Raw genomic sequence first — 20,207 nt, forward strand, 5'->3', positions numbered from 1 at the left:
CTGCTTCTGAATAAAATTATTTTTGAAAAACAATTATGTGCAAAAGTTTGAACTGTTGATGTTTTCTAAAAGTTCTAGAGTGCTAAAGAACATGGCAATGACACTGGAGAACAAGAAATTTATTGTAATCTAATTGTTTTTAATATAACAAAAATTTCCTTTTAGCATTAAAAATAGGGATCGGGCCTAGTATGCTTTGTTTACATTCTGTATGGCCGGGGGGCGGGGGGGACAAAACACCCCACAAACTTACTGTAGGTCTGGATTAAGAGAACTGCCAGTGGTGTTTCACTTGCAGAATAGGTTTTCCTGCCTCTTCTCAATTCTGCAGCTGCCAGCACCCTCTGAAAAGTCAATTCTGACGGTTGGGGGATCCTTAGGATTAGCGTGATACATAGTTTGGAAGGCTGCCAGCAAAGGGGGGAGCTGGTGAACTGCCTCCCCTGCCAAGAGCAAAAGTGCCTTCCGCTGGCACAAGTCATCCATAGAATCAAACCCACAGCCTTGAGAGTAGAATCTGTTTGATCTCCAGATAAATATATCCAGGATATAAACATACAATGATGTACTACGTTGCCACGTTTCCCATCTAAGGACTGTTCCAAAAATTCAATTTTGATGCAATTTCAGATTAGAAACCTTCCATCAGAAATATGGTTGTTTACTTTAAATTAGTGTTGCAAGAGAGCACACAGCTTGGAAATCATTGTTGAGCACAAATTCTCCAGGCCAGGGACACTAACATTGGCATGGCCAAGGCAGCTTTCCACATCTTCAACCACCAGTGCAAAATCCTGTGGGGGGCAGAAATGCATTCCAGTTCCTCTTCTGCAAGAGCAGCACTCCTGTCCTGTGCACACCCTCCATAATACAATGCTGTCATGCCTCGCAGAGCTGAGGGATCACTTTGTAAGGGGGCAAAGGAAAATGATGCACTGGGTCCTAGCCATGTAATGGATAACTGGTGCCATAGCTTCTCACACAAAATGTGTAGCAGGGAGGGGCTCCATGAATGCTAAGCAGGCAGTCATCTTTCCAATGAGCATTCCCTAGAATTAAAAACTATCAAACAAATCATGCAAATGATGACCATGATTTACTGTAGAGCAAATCCAATTCATTAAGTTCTGGTCCTCATTTCTTCTGACATGCGCACTCACTAGCAAACCCCTCTGCCCCATTTGATTGTGTGGTGTCTTTTCATTTGTTATTCTGTAGAGAGAGATCTGCCTGAAGGCCTGGACCAAAAGATCATAACCTGGGAGGTGCTGCAAAAAGAAAACTACCTGGCAAACCTAGAAACAAAGAAAAAAGAAAGCAATGAAGAAAGGCTGAAGAAGATGTCAGACAAGTAATCATCTATGGTTCAGGATTTCCAAATCTTCAGTTTGGTGCTTAGCCTAGAAAAGCAGACATCCTTTCTAAGCTAAGTGAATAACCAGAGCACTGAACATTTCATACGGCACAATTATTTGGAAAACCCATTTAGCATGAAATTTATAGGAACACAGAATTAAGACAAGCCATGTTTTGCATCAATATCTTGCATGCCTTGCCACCCTTATACACACTAGAGATGGACAGGGTTTAATTTTAATGGCTAGAGTCCAGTTCAGGTGGTTTCCACAAGATTGCCCAAGGCAGCACAAGAGGGAGGGAGCAAATGAGCTTGCAACTTGGTAGGGGTTGCAGAGAAGTGTGAACTGACACCTTCCTGTGGGACCTACAGGTAGCTCCCACAATTTGCACAGTTGTGGCTGTTTGAAAATTCTGAAGGAAGGATCATGGGTAGCCAGGGACAGAGTGGGTGGATCTAATATGTACACATTAACCAATATGTTAAAAAGTTTAGTCTCAACTAACTTTAACTGGATTGAATTCAATGCATTAAATCCCACAGACACTGTCCAAAACACATAATGCTCAGAGACCATATAGTGTAATGGTTGGAGGACTGGGCTTTGACTAAGGGGAGCCAAGTTCAAACACCCACTTTGGCCACAAAGCTTACTGCATTACCTTGAGCCAGTCCCAACTGGTTGTTGTGACGATAAAGAGGGTGGCATGCTCCCCACTCTAAGCTCCTTGGAGGAAGAGTGGGATAAAAGTGTAAAAACGAATAATAGTGGCTGCGCAGCCCACAGGGACATATTTTTGGGTGGCACAGAGAGCTTCATGAGGAAGGGGAAGTAGTAAAAAAATGCCCCTTCCTCGGTGCACCAATGTTGTTAGTCTGGCCCTCTCACTGGTGCTTCCTTGCTCTGCATGTCAGCCAATAATAGACATGGGGAAGGTAACAAGGGGAGCAGGGCCATTCCATCTGCCTTGCTGGGACTCACCATCTAGCCCCTTTGCCTCCTGTGGACATTCCAGCACAGATGGAGTGCAGCCTGCTTGTTGGCTGCCAAGTTCCAGCTGGCTGGTTGCCAGCCTCCTAGATTGCTGAAGCTTTACCACCTGCTGCCTGTCCTGGGAGCTGCTTGTGTGAGGAGTGGCTTCTGGGGCTTGCAAACCTAAAAGCAAGGAGGCTCGCCATAGGCCGCCAAATGGGGCCGGCTGGCCTTTGGGGGTGGGACTGAGGGCTGGGGGGTTGGGTTGGACCAGGCCTCTTGCAGACATGTGTTTGGGCTATCTTGAGTGGGATGGTGCTGGGGGTGTGCCTAGCAGTTCAGGGGCAGCTATTACTGTAGTGGTGGGGAATAGAAGAATTGGCACTGGCAGAGCAGCTGGCCGTTACAGGGGAACGGAAATCAGTAATTTTGTAACTGTTTCCACTTCCAACTGTTCTGTCAACTCTTCGGCCTTGGGGAGCTGCTCCAACGACCCACAGAATCTGGCCTTGCTCCCCTGCAATGCCAGGTCAGTTCAGAATAAAACTGAAATTGTCCATGATTTGATCATGGATGAGGGAGGTAACCTGGCATGTATAACTGAGACCTGGTTGGGGGAGGTGAGTGGTCCAGTGTGGGCTCAGCTTCTCCCACCAGGTTACTCTGTCATGGAGCAGGCCAGGGGAAGTGGGTGGGGCTGTGTGGAGTGACTGTGGTCCATAAGAATACTATTTCCCTTACCAGGGCCCCTGTGAGACAGCTGACTTATATTGAGTGCATATTTTTGAGGCTGGGAACTAGGGATAGATTGGGGATTCTGTTGGTGTACCGTCCACCCCGCTGCCCAACTGACTCCCCAACTGAGCTGACGGAGCTGGTCGCGGAGTTGGTGTTGGAGTCTCCTAGACTTTTGGTGCTGGGGGACTTCAATATCCACTTTGGGGCTGGCTTGTCTGGTGCGGCTCAGGAGTTCATAGTGGCCATGACAACTATGGGCCTATCCCAATTAGTTTCTGAACCAACTCATGTTGCCAGTCATGCACTCGATTTGATCTTTTGTTCAGATCAGGGGGTGTTCCGTGGGTGGGGGATCCAGTGGTTTCTCCATTTTCATGGATGGACCACTACCTGGTTAAGGTTGGTCTCACAGCTGCAATCCACCCCTGCCGGGGTGGTGGACCTATTAGGATGGTCCGTCCAAAAAGGCTGCTGGACCCAGTGGGATTTCAAAAGGCCTTGGAGGATTTTGATGTTGGTGCGGCCAGTGATTCTGTCGATGCCCTGGTGGGAACCTGGAATAGGGAACTCAACAGGGCAGTAGACACGATTGCTCCTAAGTGTCCCTTCCGACCTGCTGCAAAAATAGCCCCTTGGTATACTGAGGAGCTGTGGGGGCTGAAACGGTTGGGTAGGCAACTAAAGCACAAGTGAAGGAGAACTCGGTTCGAATGTGACAGGATTCAGCATGTGACCCATTTGAAGGCTTATGCAGTGGCAGTGCACACAGCGAAAAAGATATTCTGGTCTGCGCGCATTGTGGCTGCAGGTTCATGCTCGGTGGAGCTATCCCAGGTTGTGAGGAGTTTGGTTTCTGCTCCTTCTACTTCCAATCAGTCCCTGGAGTTGCTCTGTTGTGATGCCTCTAATGGGTTCTTTGCGAATAAGATCTCCTGTATTCAGGCTGACTTGGACTCCACTATTTCTGCAAGGTCTATGGAGGGGGTGTCCAGCAATCCCTCTTGCAGTATTAGATTGGATCAGTTTCAATCTGTGACTCCTGAGGATGTGGACAAACTGCTTGGGGCGGTGCGGCCTACCACCTGTTCTCTGGATCCTTGCCCAACTTGGCTGCTTCTATCTAGCAGGGCAGTTGTGGGAGGTGGCCTAGTTAATATCGTAAATGCATCGCTGAGGGAGGGTAGGGTGCCCCCCTGCCTGAAGGAGGCAATTATTTATTTATTTATTTATTTATTTATTTATTTATTTATTTTTGCATTTTTATACCGCCTTTCGTTAAAATATAGCCCCAAGGCGGTTTACAAAAGTTAAAAACATACAATAAAAACACAATAAAAACAACATGCTAAGAGTATAAAAACATATAAAAACAGGCATAAAACAATACAATAAATAAAAACACCCAGAAGCAGCAGTAAAAACGATTATGTAAAAGCCTGGGTAAAAAGCCAAGTCTTTACAAGCTTTCTAAAAGCCATGATGGAGTCCGAGGAACGAATGGCCACTGGGAGAGCATTCCAGAGTCTGGGGGCAGCAACAGAGAAGGCCCTGTCCCGAGTGCACGACAGCCGGGCCTCTCTCATTGTCGGCACCCGAAGCAGGGCCCCCTCAGATGTCCTCGTCAAGCGGGCAGCAACCCTTGGGAGCAGGCGGTCCCTCAAATAGTTAGACCACTCTTAAAGAAGCCTTCCATGGACCCCTTAGCAATGGACAGCTACAGGCCAATCTCCAATCTCCCTTGGTTGGGCAAGGTGATTGAGAGGGTGGTGGCCGATCAGCTCCAGGCAGTCTTGGAGGAAACTGATTATCTAGACCCATTTCAAACTGGCTTTAGAGCTGGCTATGGGGTTGAAACAGCTTTGGTTGGCCTGATGGATGACCTTTACCGGGGAATCGACAGAGGGAGTGTGACTCTGCTGGTTCTTCTGGATCTCTCGGCGGCATTCAATACCATCAACCATGGTATCCTTCTGGATCACCTGGGGGAGTTGGGGATAGGGGGCACTGCTTTGCAGTGCTTCTGTTCCTATCTCTCAGGCAGATTCCAGATGGTGGAGCTTGGTGACAGTTGCTCCTCAAAACGGGAGCTGTTATACGGAGTCCCTCAGGGCTCCATTCTGTCACCAATGCTTTTTAACATCTACATGAAACCGCTGGGTGAGGTCATCAGGAGGTTTGGTGCTGGGTGTTATCAGTATGTTGATGACACCCAAATCTACTTCTCCTTTTCATCTTCAGGAAATGTCACTCATTCTCTAAATGCCTGCCTACAGGCAGTAATGGGCTGGATGAGGGATAACAAATTGAATCTGAATCCAAGCAAGACGGAGGTGCTCATTGTGGGGGCTCAGAATCTGAGGGGTGAATTAGATCTTCCTGTGTTGGATGGGCTTACACTCTCCCAGAAGGAGCAGGTGCACAGCTTGGGAGTACTCCTGGACCCAGGCCTCACCCTGGCATCTTAGGTGGAGGCCATGGCCAGGAGTGCTTTCTATCAGCTTCGGCTGATTTGACAGCTGCGCCCATTCCTCGAAGAGGATGCCCTCAAAACAGTGGTGCATCAGCTGGTAACCTTCCGGCTTGATTATTGCAATGCACTCTACATGGGGCTGCCTTTGTATATAGTCCGGAAACTTCAGTTAGTTCAGAATGCGGCAGCCAGATTGGTTTCTGGGGCAACCCGGAGAGACCATATGATGCCTGTTTTGAAACAGTTACACTGGCTGCCGGTATGTTTCCGGGCAAAATACAAAGTGCTGGTTATTACCTTTAAAGCCCTAAATGGCTTGGTTCCAAGATATCTTAGAGAGCGCCTTCTTTTACATGATCCCCACCGCACGTTAAGGTCATCTGGGGATGTCCGTCTCTAGTTACCACCAGTTCGTTTGGTGGTGACTCAGAGGCAGGCCTTCTCTGTAGCTGCTCCTGGGCTGTGGAATGCACTCCCAGCAGAAATTCGTAATCTCAATTCCCTATTCACTTTCAAAAGAGCCCTTAAAACCCATCTGTTTGGCCTGGCCTTTCAGGGTTTTTAATTAGTTTTAATTGTTTTAATGTTAACCTGGTTTTCAGTGTTTTAATTGTTTTGATAGTTTAATTGTTTTTTAAGATGTTTTAAATTGGTGTTTATATTTGTATTTCTGTTTTAATTGTTTTTAATGATTTTTGTTTTTTAATTGTAAACCACCCTGAGCCTGCTCGGAAGGGTGGTATAAAAACAGAAGAAAGAAAGAAAGAAAGAAAGAAAGAAAGAAAGAAAGAAAGAAAGAAAGAAAGAAAGAAAGAAAGAAATGTTTCTGATTCTAACCAATGTGTGCTCTAGGGCAAGGTCTTTGGAAGCTGTTTTAGTGTTCAGGTTTCTGTTCTTTCTTTTTTTAAAAAACAGGGTGAACAATCTTTCCAAATACTTTAGTAGTTTGAAAGAGCAAGAAAAACGGCTTAAATCCTTGGAGTCAAAAGTAAGGATGATGCTTCTTGTGCTTCAGTAGTGTTTTTGCAAATATCATTGATATATGTACAGCAAGTTTTAGTATAGATTAAATTGCATACTTTATCCTCAAGGTCTGCTTTAAAAACAACAACGCATGAACAGGATTGTGTGCCTCAGCTTATTTGACAAAAAAGAAGTTAGGCAAAATAGAAGTCGTGCTTTGAATAGCTAATATGGAGCCAGCATGGTGTAGTGGTTAGAGTGCTGGACTAGGACCGGGGAGACCCGAGTTCAAATCCCCATTCAGCCATGATACTAGCTGGGTGAATCTGGGCCAGTCACTTCTCTCTCAGCCTAGCCTACTTCACAGGGTTGTTGTGAAAGAGAAACTTAAGTATGTAGTACACCGCTCTGGGCTCCTTGGAGGAAGAGCGGGATATTAATAATAATAATAATTCATAATATTATAGTAATATTATTATTAATAATAATTAATAAAAGTCGAGAAGAAAGAAAAACAAGTCAAAATAATCGACATAGCAATACCAGGGGATAGCAGAATAGAAGAAAAAGAAATAGAAAAAAATCACCAAATACAAAGATCTACAAATTGAAATTGAAAGGCTGTGGCAGAAAAAGACCCAAATAATCCCAGTGGTAATTGGCGCCCTGGGTGCAGTTCCAAAAGACCTTGAAGAGCACCTCAACACCATAGGGGCCACAGAAATCACCATCAGCCAATTACAAAAAGCAGCTTTACTGGGAACAGCCTATATTCTGCAACGATATCTATAACCATTAACAATAAAATTCTGGCATCCCAGGTCATTGGGAAGGACTCGATGTCTGGATAAAACAAACCAGTCAATAACACCTGTCTGACTGTGTAAACAAGAAATAATAATAATAATAGAACTGCCCAATGGAAGCAAGATCAAGAACCTGGAAGAGAAAGAACCTTACAAACACTTGGGCATTCTCCAGGCTGATAACATCGCACACACTGAAGTTAAAAGAAAAATTGGAAGTGAATACATCCGGAGAGTTAGAAAAATCCTCAAGTCCAAACTCAATGGCGGGAACACCATACAAGCCATAAACACTTGGGCTATACCTTTTATCAGATACACTGCAGGAATAATAGACTGGGCCCAGGCAGAGCTAGAGACGCTGGATCGTAAGACCAGGAAAAGAATGACCATCAATCATGCTCTGCACCCCCGCAGTGATGTAGATAGGCTCTACCTCCCTCGCAGCTCAGCTGGAAGAGGAATGCTGCAAGTCCATCAAACAGTAGAGGAGGAGAAAAGAGGCCTTGAAGAATATGTAACGGACAGTGAAGAAGATGCACTTCAGATGGTCAATAATGCGAAACTATTCAACACCAATGAAACCAAGCAGGCCTACAAGAAAGAACAAGTCAAGAACTGAGCAGAAAAATGGAAAAATAAGCCACTGCATGGTCAATATTTGCATAATATAACTGGAAAATCAGACATCACCAAGACCTGGCAATGGCTTAAGAATGGCAACTTGAAGAAAGAAACAGAGGGTTTACTACTGGCTGCACAAGAACAGGCACTAAGAACAAATGCAATAAGAGCAAAAGTCAAAAAAATCAACCTCAAACTGCAAGTGCCGTCTTTGTAAAGAAGCAGATGAAACCGTGGACCACCTAATCAACTGTTGTAAAAAGATTGCACAGACTGACTACAAACAAAGGCATGACAAAGTAGCAGGGATGATACACCGGAACATCTGCAAAAAATACAAGCTACCTGTAGCCCAAAATTGGTGGGACCATAAAATTGAAAAAAGTTGAAGAAAATGAAGATGTAAAAATATTATGGGACTTCTGACTACAAACAGACAAACATCTGCCACAAAATACACCAGATATAACTGTAGTTGAGAAGAAAGAAAAACAAGTCAAAATAATTGACATAGCAATACCAGGGGATAGCAGAATAGAAGAAAAAGAAATAGAAAAAAATCACCAAATACAAAGATCTACAAATTGAAATTGAAAGGCTGTGGCAGAAAAAGACCCAAATAATCCCAGTGGTCATTGGCGCCCTGGGTGCAGTCCCAAAAGACCTTGAAGAGCACCTCAACACCATAGGGGCCACAGAAATCACCATCAGCCAATTACAAAAAGCAGCTTTACTGGGAACGGCCTATATTCTGCGACAATATCTATAACAATTGACAATAAAATTCTGGCATCCCAGGTCCTTGGGAAGGACTCGATGTCTGGATAAAACCAGTCAATAACACCTGCCTGACTGTGCAATCAATCAATCAATCAATCAATACTAATAATAAACAAAAAGCAGCTTTACTGGGAACAGCCTATATTCTGCGACGATATCTATAGCAACAACATTGACAATAAAATTCTGGCATCCCAGGTCCTTGGGAAGGACTCGATGTCTGGATAAAACAAACCAGTCAATAACACCTGTCTGACTGTGTAAACAAGAGATAATATATGCCCAGTGATATAGTTCTCACATCTGGGCTAACCCATATTCAAGGTGTGTAAAGTACACATGACTATTTCTCATTGGTCTTGACAGACTTCATTGGTCTTGACAGAATATAGTGATCACACAGCCTGTCGCTGATTCTGATATTAGGATGTGCACAAACCGAGGTTTGTACACAGATTTGGAGCTGAACCAGTTCAGAGCAGGAGGGGGTGGGGTGAGCAGGATCTATTAAAAGGAGAGCCTATTAAAAGGAGAGCAGGAGAACATGCGCGGGTGCCATATGCATGGTCAGCAACTACGCAAATGCTGCCCACATATACATAGATGCCATATGCATCCCGGTGCTGCGTGCGGGTTCTTGGGAGCGCCATTGCAGCAGAAAGCTGCTTGCGGTGGCAGAGAGCAGGAAAGGACCCGCTCTCCTCCTTTTTAAAGACCCCACTCAAACCTGAGCACGAACCTTGGGTTGTGCAGATCCCTATCTGGTACTTTTGGCCCTATCATAGTTAAGTGTCCTGCATTTTCCCTCCCTTGGGGTTACTCACCAAGGGAATTCTGGTTTTGTCATATTAATGACTATAGTCTGAACCTTGAAATATAAACATGGGTATCTGCACACCTAATGGCGCAGTGGGGAAGTACCTTGCCTAGGGAGCAAGAGGTTGTCGATTCGAATCCCCGCTGGTATGTTTCCCAGACCTATATCAGGCAGTGGCGATATAGGAAGATTCTGAAAGGCATCATCTCACACTGCGCAGGAGATGGCAATGGTAAAGCCCTCCTGTATTCTAACAAAGACAACCACAGGGCTCTGTGGTTGCCAGGAGTCGACACCGACTCGACAGCACAGCTTTACTTTTCTTTACCTTCAAAATATTTTCTTATAGTTCATGTAAATTCTGTTTTGTGAACTACTGCACCAACATGGCTGCTCATTTGACTGGACAGAATTGCCTCAGCTAAAATAAAACATTAAGAAAGTGTCATTTTGAAACATGGCTATCAATTAGTAGAGGGGCTACCAGGTATTGTTGGACTAAGACTACCATCATCCCCAGCTACAATGGCCAAGTATCTGGGAACCCAAGGTTGAGAAATGGTGGCTTAGTAACTAGAGGTTTGTTTTTAAAAATACTTACAGCTCAATCCATCAGCGAATAAATCCTTAAATGAGATGTATCATGTGATATGCCAGTAGACCACCGCATTAGTGGAACATTAGACTTGTACTGCATGCAGATTTGCCTTCACACATCTCTATGACTGTAATGCCAATGTGTTATTTCAGTAGAATGGAAAATGAATTGATATTGAAACAATTTTCTTTCTAGATCAACTACTGCACAATTGTCCTTTCCACAATGGAAGATACAGCAACTAAAAACAGCGTCCTCTGTAACAAAACAGCTCTGAACAACACATGTGAGTATAGTGCTAACAGTGATTAAAAAATAAAATTATTTTTTTCAAAAAGAAAGAAGAAAGCAATGAGACTGCACAATGAAGTCCAAAAAAGCAAACGAGTGTCTTGTTACCACTCCAAAATGCATCAAAACAAGGGTGACATAATTTTCTCTTTTCTCAGTACAAGAGTGAACTATAATGAAATACTGTAGTATAACAGAGAGCCAGTGTGGTGCAGTGGCTAAGAGACTGAGCAGTAGGAAGTTCAGATCAAGCCTCAGCTATGAACCCATTAGGCAGCCTACAGCAAGCCAGTAAGGCTGTTCATACGAGCAGCCCTATCCAGACTTGAACAGCCCGGCTGCTCATGTGAAGTGCTGGGATTGTGGCCGACCCTGACGCTGCCCCGCTAGGTAGCCCAAGGTCCCCCCCCCTCTGGGATTTACCCACATCGAAGGGCACAAGCACACCATTCTCCTCAGCCCAAGCAGACACAGAACCGGGAGGCTAGAGTGTCCAGCTCTGGGAAAATTCTTCAATGCACCGTGCTCCTCACATAATGCATTGTGGGATTTCTGGAGGCCAGGCTGTGTTTCCCCAGCCTCCAGATGGTCGAGTAACTCCCTGCAGAGCCATTTGTGTGGGTGTGCAGGCTGCGTGGCCAAGAGGAGAATAGAGGTCTTTGAGGGGGGAGGTTCTATCCTGCCTTCCCCTCTGCCCTCCACGCCCCAGTTAAAGGTCGTATGAATAGCACTAGCACTTACATTTATATACCGCTCTATAGCCGGAGCTCTCTAAGCGGTTTACAATGATTTCAGCATATTGCCGCCAACATTCTGGGTACTCATTTTACCGACCTTGGAAGGATGGAAGGCTGAGTCAACCTTGAGCCCCTGGTCAGGATCGAACTTGTAACCTTCTGGTTACAGGGCAGCAATTTTACCACTGCACCACCAGGGGCTCTTAATATCTTTCCACCTCACTCCCCCATCTGAAACATGAAATGATATCTGGCCTACTTTACAGCATGTGCTGTCGTGAAACTCTCAGGGAGAGTAAGTTATATTTCAACTCAAACTAGTTCAGAGTTGTTAGGAATACAAAATAGGAAGGCATAACACTACACACCACCCTAAGCTTATTAGAGGATGGACAACATAGTATAAAACACAAGTAATAAAAAGGAAAGTTTGGTGTAAGGATTCTTGAGATCACATAATATAATGTTTTATTACCCTTGTATCCCCCATTTAACTGAATTCAAGGTGACATACATGGGGCTCCCAAGCAGTCTCCCATCCATACACTGTCCAGACTCAGATCTGCTTTGCTTTAGTAATATACAGTAAATGTGTCTTCAGACTATGCCCTAGAACAATGTATAACAAGCATGCCCTGGACACTGTCAATGCTACCTAAGTTCTAAGTATCAGACTTTTTAATATAGTACTGCCATTGCAACTTTATACCCTAGTTCTCAAAGTCATCCAACAGCACAAGCCTCTTTGAAATGCCCATGTGAGTGGACCAGCAAAGTCTCAGCCCCATGGGTGGTTCCACCAGATTCTGCTGCATTTATGCCTAAACGAGGATTTCCCATTCATTTCAGTGCTGGAGATGGCTTCCCCATGGAATGTGGGAAGCAAGTACAGACTGGTCTCTGTCTGATACCTCAACTAATGGGGAATTCTTTATTCATGTACTAGCTCCGCATGCCTAATGAAGCCCCCCACCCCATGCATGTAGAAAATGCATCAGGATTATTCATTGAAAATAGGTTGACTTTCTCAACCATAGAATTGAAATACTGAAACTAGTGTGATCTCTGATGCACATGTGATGCTTCCTCATGAGCAAAGGCTCTCTTTACAAACCAATTTTCCCGATGCTTCTGTGTGTGCTAGAGTTCTCACATCAGAATGAACCCACCAGATCAGAGATAACACAAGCTGTAGTGGACTGACATCTGCTGCAGTAGATATGCAGTCACAATGACCTTTGAGAGTGATGGAAGTTGGTCCAATCTCATCTGGAGACCCAAGTTTGAGAACCCCTGACTTAAAGACCTATGGATTGATTGTAGTATTAACTTTTATTTTGATAGTGTTGGTACATGTGTATTGTAATTTCCTAAGTAAGTTACTTTAACACCAGTAGTGAGAGAGAGAGAAATCCATGCATCAGAAACTACAGGTGTTAATTAGTTTAGCATTGGTAGGAGTGCTTTAGAGTGCAGTGCAGTAGCATGAGCACCTCTCTCTTTGATCTATGGTTCTCTGCACAGTATGCCTTTATGATACAATACTCTTGTTTTTACAGCTTCAGCCTTGCACATCTACCCCTACACATGAATAATAGGATCATAGGAAGCTGCCATATACTGAGTCAGAGCATTGTTCTATCTAGCTCAATATTGTCTTCACAGACTGGCAGCGGCTTCTCCAAGGTTACAGGCAGGAATCTCTCTCAGCCCTGTCTTGGAGAAGCCAGGGAGGAAACTTGAAACCTTCTGCACTTCCCAGAGCAGCTCAATTCCCTCGGGGAATATCTTATAATGCTCACATGTTTAGTCTCCCTTTCATATGGAATCAGGGCAGACCCTGCTTAGCTAAGGGGACAAGTCATGCTTGCTACCACAAGACCTGCTCTCCTCAGCCTCAGACAAGGAGGCTCACGACTGTTGGAAAGCAGGCTAAGGGAGCCCGCTTAATTCCCCCTCCTCTTAAACAAGGTTAGCAGAGTGAGCGCTCTGTTAACCCCATTTCCCTGATCATGAGTCGCCGTGGTGTGGCTCTGTGCTGTGGCAACTCATGAGGAGACCTCCGACTGAGAGGCAATAACAAGCCTCCCGGCGCCGGGGGTCTCCCTAGAATGCCCAGTGCAGTCGTGTGGAGCATCCTGGGACTTCTGGGGACTTTTGGGGGCTGGGTGGCCCCCAATCCCCAACACACACACCCTCGGCTCCGTGATGGAGCCAGTGATTGTGTGGGCAGCTGATCCAGCCACCCAGGGAGGGTGGAGTGCTCATGTGTGGGGCGAGTGGGCCAAGCCCGCTCTCCCCACCAAACCCTCCTCAGCTCTCCACACTGCTCGTGTGGAGAACTCATAGAGTCTCAGTCTACTAAATTTACTGAATGTCTGCACTGTACACACACACAAAGGAAGCAAGATAACACAATGCAGATAGTTTCTTAAAGTGAGGATCTGACCCAGTGACTCCTGTGTCTGCTCATTTAACCCCTCCTTTTTAATTTTAAAAATCTCAATAGGTTTCACAAATACTGACAGTCATCAAATTGCTGCACCAGAAACTGGCTGCACTAGTGAAGATGGAGTGTGTACCAATCAGCTTGAAGAAGACATGATGTATATCGATAACTAACTCTTACACTAGCAGCTTGAAGAAGATATGATATATATCAACAAACTCTTACACTAGCAGATTAAACCTTTTGGAGGGCTGTTGAATTAATTTTTAACATGCTTGATGTGGCCTTCAGTTTCCTAAAGGATTTTTTGTTTAGATTGCAGAGTGCCACAGTCCTTCACACCAACCATATAGTGCCTACTTGCTTTTAGCTTTGTATCCAATGTATTAGTTTTAAAAGTATTCCCATTGCGACCAACAGTTCATCTACTTCTCAGGACCCTCAGATATGTAATCTTTCTCTGTTGCTGCTCAGAGCTTTGCAATGCAGGTAAAACTTGTATGGATATAAAATTTCTGCATATCCAGTCATGCCAGACCATCCCAAACCTTACCGCTACTAGCAACCCAAAAATGTACCAAGTACCTTCTTTATGTACTTTCCTTACTGAACGCTATATTCACATCTTCCTCCTCAGTCTTCTTTTCATACTTGGTGTTCTTCCTCTCAAACTTAGAACCACATTACTCTTCTGCTCATGTTCCCCAAACCCATCATTCCCCCATTGTTCATCACACATGGACGTCATAAAAGACCATTATCCTTGTCTTCAATGACACTACCTTTCTCCATCCCAAAGGACTTGCTTTTACCCAATAATATTGTGCTCTTATTAAAATTATTATGCCTCGTATGTGAAAACTCACTCTTTGATTAAGCAAAAGGCTGTTTAAAAAATCCTAACTCATCTGAGAAACAATCCCCAGTCCCTATTATATTTGTTATATCTCTTCATTCTTACAATTGGTCAACACATTACTGGCATAGTGAACAGGAGCATCCACTAAGGACAGCAAACTATAGCAAGCAAGTTGAATGGCTAGTAGAGTACAACTGAAATGCTCAACGTTTTTGTATTAACTAGCTGGAAAACTGTTACGAAGTTGTATAACGATATACAAATAAACTGATGTGCTACTTCAAAAGAACTGAAACTACTCTGCTTGTGAACTACTGGGATTTGGTCATATTTTCTTTCATTGACAGCCAGCTTTTTGTAGAATGCAGCTGCAGATTTAGGCTTCCACAAATATTAACCCTAAATGAAATAATCAATTGGAACATAAAATCTTTCCAGCAGCAAGATTATATCCCCTATAAACACATATACTGTACTCACACCATTCTTTATTACTAGTGGTATGTCTGCAGTAAAAATGCAGAACTACCACTATGCACTGGGGGTGCTTCTGGATCCAAACCTTTCCCTGGTGTCCCAAGTTGAGGCAGTGGCCAGAAGTACTTTCTATCAGCTTCAGCTGATATGCCAGCTGTGTCCATTTCATAGAGATAAACTACTAGTAGTAGTAGTAGTAGTTATATTCCGCTTTTCAACAAAAGTTTGCAAAGCGGTTTACACAGAAAAATAGATAATAAAAAAGATAATTTCCTGTCCCAAAAGGCTCACAATCTAAAAAGAAACACAAGGTAGACACCAGCAACAGCCACTGGAGGGATGCTGTGCTGGGGTGAGATAGGGCCAGTTGCTCTTCCCCTGCTAAGTATAAGAGAATCACTACTTTGAAAGGTGCCTTTTTGCTCAGCAGGGGTCTAACCGTTAGGGGTCTAACTAAACTACCTTAGAACAGTGGTATGGGGTATGCACGGAACTGTCTGGCTCGGTCCAGCCCCCATCGGAAACACCCCCCCGCCAGTCTGGTCCGGCACAGGTCCATGGACTTTAATTTTTTTTTAAAAAAAGTCACTACCTGTAGCCCCTTCGGGGGGCTTGCTGTAACCGCGGGGGTGGGGGTGTCAGTGAGGGTTCCCTGCTCCACCGCCGGCCTCCCTCATCACCGCCGTGGCCGGGCAAAGGTAGTCTTTTTGGCCATTTCGGGCCTCCATAAAGTGAGCAGCAGCCATTTTGTCCACCGCCATGCATGCGCAAATGCCCTCTGTGAGGCCTGGGAATTGTTATTTTTTCTATTTCTTTTTCTTATATTCTGCTATCCCCTGATATTGCTATGTCAATTATTTTAATTTGTTTTTCTTTCTTCTCAACTACAGATATCTGGTGTATTGTGTGGCAGATGTTTATTTGTTTGTAGTCAGAAGTCCCATAAAATTTTTGCATCTTCATTTTCTTCAACTTTTTCAATTTTATGGTGCCACCAGTTTTTGGCTACAGGTAGCTTGTATTTTTTGCAGATGTCCCAGTGTTTCATCCCTGCTACCTTGTCATGTCTTTGTTTGTAGTCAGTCTGTGCAATCTTTTTACAACAGCTGATCAGGTGGTCCACGGTTTCATCTGCTTCTTTACAAAGGTGGCACTTGCAGTTTGTGGTGGATTTTTCGACTTTGGCTCTTATTGCATTTGTTCTTAGTGCCTGTTCTTGTGCAGCCAGTAGTAAACCCTCTGTTTCTTTCTTCAAGTTGCCATTCTTAAGCCATTGCCAGGTCTTGGTGATGTCTGATTTTCCAGTTATATTGTTGCAAATATTGACCATGCAGTGGCTTATTTTTCCATTTTTCTGCTCAGTTCTTGACTTGTTCTTTCTTGTAGGCCTGCTTGGTTTCATTGGTGTTAAATAGTTTCACGTTATTGACCATTTTAAGTGTATCTTCTTCACTGTCCTTTATATATTCTTCAAGGCCTCTTTTCTCCAACTCTACTGTTTGATGGACTTGCAGCATTCCTCTTCCACCTGAGCTGCAAGGGAATTATAGCCTATCTACATCACTGCGGGGGTGCAGAGCATGATTGATGGTCATTATTTTCCTGGTCCTACGATCTAGCGTCTCTAGCTCTGCCTGGGTCCAATCCATTATTCCTGCAGTGTATCTGATAATAGGTATAGCCCGGGTGTTTATGGCTTGTATGGTGTTCCCGCCATTGAGTTTGGACTTGAGGATTTTTCTAACTCTCCGGATGTATTCACTTCCAATTTTTCTTTTAACTTCAGTGTGTGCAATGTTATCGGCCTGGAGAATGCCCAAGTATTTGTAATGTTCTTTCTCTTCCAGGTTCTTGATGTTGCTTCCATTGGGCACTTCTATTCATTCCGCTTTTTTTTATTTTCCCTCTGTTCATTATTAATGCAGCACACTTGTCTAGTCCAAACTCCATTGCTATATCGCTACTGAATATACGGACAGTGTTTAGCAGTGATTTGATTTCTGATTGGGACTTTCCATACAACTTCAGATTGTCCATGTACAGCAGATGGTTGATTTTACTGATTGTTTTAGATGTTTGGTATCCAAGGCCTGTTTTGTTTAGTATTTGTGAAAATGGAGTCATGGTGATTACAAACAACAGAGGGGATAGTGAGTCCCCTTGGAAAATACCTCTTCTAATGCTAACCTGTCCAAGTGTCTCGCCATTGATTGTTAACTGTGTACTTCACATGCTCATTGCTTTTTAAAATAAATATCTGAATGTTTTTGCTGACACTAGTTGTTTCTAAACATTTTAGTATCCATGTGTGAGGCAATGAGTCGAAGGCCTTTTTGTAGTCAATCCATGCAACACTTAGGTTTGTTTTTCTTCTCTTGCAATTTTCTAAAATCATTTTGTCAATCAGCAGCTGGTCTTTTGTGCCTCTGGTGTTCGGGCAATTTACTTTCTGTTCAACTGGAAGCTGCTTATTAGTTAATAAGTGTTGCATTACTTCATCTGCTATTATTCCAGTTAATAATTTGAACATTGTGAGAACAAGTGCTCTATGTGCTGGCTTGGTATGTAGTCCGGAAACTGCAGTTGGTCCAGAATACAGTAGCCAGGCTTGTCTCTGGGTCATCTCAGATAGACCATATTACTCCTGTGTTGAAAGAGTTACACTGGCTGCCGATAAGTTTCTGGGAAAAATACAAGGTGCCGGTAATTACCTAAGCCGTAAACAGCTTAGGCCCTGGATTTTTAAGAGAACATCTTCTTCGCCATGATCCCTATCACCTGTTGAGATATTCTAGAGAGGTTTATCTATGGTTAGCACCAGCACTTGTGGACAGGCCTTCTCTGTTGCTGTCCCTGGGCTTTAGAATGTGCACGTGCTTCCTGTTGAGATAAGAGCCTCCTCATGTCTGGCAACTTTAAAAAGGCACTGAAGACATATTCGTTCACCCAGGCTTTTATTTGGATGTATAGTTTTAATACTTTTAGTGTTGGGTTTTAAATGATTTTAATGTTAATATTATTTTAATTGGAAATTGCCCAGAGATGCAAGTTTTGGACGGTAAATATGTTAAATAAAAAGATGATAAACAAGAGCAACACATCTGCTGCTACTGCTCTTTACAGACTGCAGCATGGAGGCAGAGAGGGAGATGCTGGAAAGAACAAGGGTGAGGAGGAAGATACATCTGTCAAACCTTAACAATCATTATGAGTTGCTACCACATGCATGTCTTGGAAAAAACAAACCAAGCATCAATTCAGAGTTTTATTGACATGGAGAAATAAGAAAAGAGTCTTAGGGTAGGTTTGTTAAAAAGCCCGTTTTAAGCCGCTTAATTTCCAATCAAACTGAATTAGGCCAATATGAAGTCACTGAACTTCAGAAACCAGCATTTAGAGATGAAAACATCACCGTTGCAAGGGAAGAGGTTGAGACAATTCAGAGACAAGACCCTTCTCCATCTTTCACAGTCAAATTAATTCTGGCTCTGGATTTGTGGGCTGCCTATTCTAGCATAAAATTCTATTCTATCCCTTTTCTAGGCCTTATTTCCATAGTCTGTCTTAAACAACTTCTTATGCCTTTGCAGCAATTATGCCTCTACAGCATATGGCTTCTTATTTACTGTGATTTTATTTTCCTTAGCAGTATGGAAAGCTATAGGTTGAAACTTTGTTCCGCATGATGCCAAACACATGTACATTGATGCATGCTGGACCTCAGCCAAATGCTGTGTTTCACCAATCACAGGTTAATCATTAAGATATTCCGTGATGGTATATCACACACACAAGGTGTGTGTTTGAATGGCTGAGACAAAGCATTAGCTCACCAATATCCCCAGGAACAGAAAACCTGCACTGGGAGTACAATAAGAAGATGGGTTCCACAACTGTAAAAACATATCAACATGCAAATGGAACTTTTTGCACAGGGATACATTTTTGCCATCAATAAATATTTGTAGGCATTTCTATACTACCTCAAATCAACATCTCTTTGACTTCAGTTCGCTTCCTCAAATCATCCCCCTCTGTTATAGATCTAAGTAAACTAAAAGAAATATTATTTATTTGATTTATAAACTGCTCTTCCAAAAGTAGCTCAGGGCAGTTTACAGGGTGGTTTACATTGCTTTGTAGTGGTATAGAAATGCCTACGAATATGGAGGGATGTTTTGGGGAGGCAATACATATTTCAAGTCAGAGCTTCAAGACTGCTAAACAAAACATGCAACTTGTCTAATTCATGTAAACCTGGAAAACAACAAAGAAATATTTTCAGGAAAACTCCGGGAAAACACAAGAAAGTTTTCTCCAGCTTGTAGGACTCTTCCTCCCCTTCTTCATGGCTGATTCTTGGTCAAAAGTGTTTCCTGCTCCTTTTCTTGCTACCATGGAATCCCACAGTCACCACCACTGTCTCTTAATGTGCCTCAACCAAATCTCTGCCAGGCCCTCTTTCAACTAGGGGTGTGCAAACGGGCTTGACATCGAGCCAGTTTGATGTCGAACCGGGTCGGTTTGATGGTTCGGGGTCGAACTGAACAACCCCCTGTTTGGTCCGACCCTGGACCAAACACCCCTCAACTGTTCGGGTGTTTGTGAACGTTTTTAGGTTTTCGGGGGTTTCTGAAAGAATCTTTTTTTAACCTTATCCCCCTCGGGGGAGTTCCTGGAGATGACGGGGTGGGTGGGTCCGTGGAGGTTCCCCCCTCCCCCACCGGCTCTCTCTATGTCCCCCTCCAGCTGGTTCGGCCGCTCTTCAGCCATTCTTTAAGCCTTCTCCTGGTGGCGTGGTGGCCATTTTGGAGGCCGCACGCCTGCACAATTGGCCTCTGTGTAGCCCAGGCCATGCAGAGGCCAATAGCGCAGGCGTGTGGCCTCCAAAATGGTCACTGGGCTCCCAGGAAAAGGCTGAAAACCGGCCAAAGAGCAGCCAAAGGCAGAGAGAGAACCAGTGGGGGGGGGACTTCCATGGACACCACCCACTGCCGCCACATCCAGGAACTGCCCCAAGGGGGATGAGGTAAAAAATAATTTTTCTTTTTAAAAATGTTCACAAACCCCACCCCCCCGACAGACTTTGAGGGGGAGGGGTTTCATGCGGGTGCCAGACCCAACTGGCCCAGTCGGGTTCGAGTCCGGCCCGGACTTGAACCGAACCAGGCCAGCTGGTTCCATGCACATCCCCACTTTCAAAGCACAGTTCGTCCAACTTTAGCTGCTTCTGACCCTCCACTTCTTTTATACCATCATCTAAGTGAT

At 44.1% G+C, this 20,207-nt stretch overlaps 1 protein-coding gene across 1 annotated transcript in view; it reads left to right on the forward strand.

Moving 5' to 3' along the window:
- The window catches only part of TRPM5 (transient receptor potential cation channel subfamily M member 5), an 89,936-nt gene extending 75,210 nt beyond the window's left edge, over positions 1 to 14,726 (forward strand). Inside the window, exons 22-25 of the mRNA XM_053247519.1 lie at positions 1,219 to 1,351; positions 6,454 to 6,526; positions 10,322 to 10,412; positions 13,664 to 14,726. Coding sequence (XP_053103494.1) covers positions 1,219 to 1,351; positions 6,454 to 6,526; positions 10,322 to 10,412; positions 13,664 to 13,776 — 410 coding nt within the window. The 3' untranslated portion in view covers positions 13,777 to 14,726. The remainder of the gene's footprint in view (positions 1 to 1,218; positions 1,352 to 6,453; positions 6,527 to 10,321; positions 10,413 to 13,663) is intronic.
- The last annotated feature ends 5,481 nt before the right edge of the window (positions 14,727 to 20,207 follow it).

Source organism: Hemicordylus capensis, chromosome 1 (genome assembly GCF_027244095.1).
Source record: "Hemicordylus capensis ecotype Gifberg chromosome 1, rHemCap1.1.pri, whole genome shotgun sequence".
Taxonomy (NCBI): domain Eukaryota; kingdom Metazoa; phylum Chordata; class Lepidosauria; order Squamata; family Cordylidae; genus Hemicordylus; species Hemicordylus capensis.